The 2,250-nt window shown below is 30.0% G+C and overlaps 1 protein-coding gene across 1 annotated transcript in view; it reads right to left on the bottom strand.

Annotated features, from left to right (window-relative positions):
* The window catches only part of LOC112510884 (truncated transcription factor CAULIFLOWER A-like), a 24,524-nt gene extending 22,831 nt beyond the window's left edge, over positions 1-1,693 (bottom strand). The window contains exon 1 of the mRNA XM_025116235.1: positions 1,509-1,693. Coding sequence (XP_024972003.1) covers positions 1,509-1,693 — 185 coding nt within the window. The remainder of the gene's footprint in view (positions 1-1,508) is intronic.
* Between the last annotated feature and the right edge of the window lie 557 nt (positions 1,694-2,250).

Here is a 2,250-nt window from a genome sequence, read left to right as displayed (position 1 = left end):
AATTTAATAATGAAATAATTTATTTTTGGTTTAATAATATAACATTTTATAAAGATAATAATTAAGTATTCTGTTAGAACTCAATGATTATCCTAATTGTATTTGATTATTTTTATCTGCAATTAGTTACATGAATTCAGATATGGAGCTTTAATAAGTTGTACTTACGTACAATCTACTTGTAATCTTGAGTTTTAAGTAATATGCATTAATAAACAGTATTTTACGCATAAAAAGTAGTTTTTAAGAGTTTTTGTCAAATGTTTTATAATATAGTATTGATTATTTCTTTTATAATTTAATCTACGCACAATTTACTTGTAATCTTGAGTTTTAAGTAATATGCATTAATAAACAGTACTTTACGCATAAAAAGTAGTTTTTAATAGTTCTTGTCAAATGCTTTATAATATAGTATAGATTATTTTTAATATATATAATTTAATTTAAGTTTAATAATAAAATAATTTATTTTTGATTTAATATTATAAATTTTATAAAGATAATAATTAAGTATTCTATTAGAACTCAATGATTATATTAATTATATTTTAGATTTTTTATATTTAAAATGAGATGTTTATCCTGTATTTGATTGTGTTTATTTACAGTTAGTTACACGAATTCAAATATGGAATAAAATCGAATAAAGATGAACGGGTTTAAGAGTTTTTAAAAATTTTATCTAAATATTTTATAAGATACTATAGATTATATATATACGAAACAAATTATTTCTGGCAGATATCTGAGCCAGAAAAGCATGACCCAATTTTTTTCCTCTTATTGCTTTGATTGGAGAAATGTTAAAAAAAGAAGAGAGAGAGAGAGAGAAGCAATAATGATGAAGTACCTAGTGGACTTGACCTAGTATATGTGTTTTCGTTGTTTCATTGGTTGCTTTCCTGATCATGGTCCTCATCCTAGCAGCAAACTTACTCCAAAATCGTAAACCCTAAAATTCCATCTTTAGTCTTAAGGATGATGAGAACCATACCCCACATACACCCAGAAAAAAGGAAACAAGAAAAAAAAAATTTACCAGAAACATTCCTGTGTGTATTGATCAAACATATAGTTACATAATTGCAGGGGGAGATGCATAAGATTGTAGTTTGCATGAATTTGGTTAGTTTCCATATTTAGAAAAAGCTTCGTCGTGTGCAAAGAGTCGGTAACAAAATACAAGCATCAAATAATAACAAAAATCGTTAATATTACTTCTTTGATCTAATATGATTTGAATGTAACCAGCACAGATCTGTTCAAACAAATAGGGATTTACCTTCTACACTGCAATTTTGGATATTTTCTGAAGAATTAGATGAAATTTTATAGCAACAGTCATAAATATTCGAAGTGGTATAAAATTTTGAAAAAACAATCCAGCAAATACTGTGTTGATCAAACATCAAAAATTACCTGAAGCTTCAGAAATACACAAAAATTTGGGGGAAATAGCAACGAGTTATAAGAAATCAGAGAGAGAGAGAGAGAGAGAGTCGTACGAGGCATCAGTAGCAAACTCGCAGAGTTTTCCTTTGGTGGAGAAGATGATGAGTGCGACATCGGCATCACAGAGGACAGAGATTTCATGAGCTTTCTTCAACAATCCTGACCTCCGTTTGGAGAATGTCACCTGCCGATTGATTTTATTCTCGATCCTCTTCAACGTCACCCTTCCTCTCCCCATTTCAAAAGCACAGAGAATTCCTGTAGCAAAGAAACCTACTCCGGAAGCAGATCGATGGATGTAGCTGGTGGTGGTGGTGCTATGCTATGATTTCTTGTATATCTGGTGGAGAGGAGAGAAGAACAAATTCCATTATAATAGATATTTTCAAAGATACCTCCATTTTCTCTGTATTTGCTTTCCAAGCTTACTATTTGCAAATTCCATCATTTGATTTTGGGGAAAATGACGAAAATAATCATTTTATATAACTCTTTTACACAAAATAATCAGTTTTTATGGGTTTTACAAAACTAATCATACGGATCTCCCCCAGGGGCGATCCGGCCTTTTTCTTAGAAAAAAAAATTTTAAAATTTCTTTTTTTCCACATGGGCCGAGCCACGTCATCGGATCGCCCCCGGGGGCGATCCAGGCTTTTTTTTTTTAATTTTTTTTCTTTTTTTAATATCAATTTCACTATAAATATCAACCTTCTATTTCATAATTTTTCATACATTCCCTTTCATTTCTCTTCTCATATGTTCTACTCTCACAACCTTTAACTCATTAAACAC

Source organism: Cynara cardunculus (assembly GCF_001531365.2).
Source record: "Cynara cardunculus var. scolymus isolate 2C chromosome LG 4, CcrdV1, whole genome shotgun sequence".
NCBI lineage: Eukaryota > Viridiplantae > Streptophyta > Magnoliopsida > Asterales > Asteraceae > Cynara > Cynara cardunculus.
The sequence above is the reverse complement of the archived record's forward strand: the minus strand, read 5'-3'. Positions and strand labels throughout refer to the sequence as shown.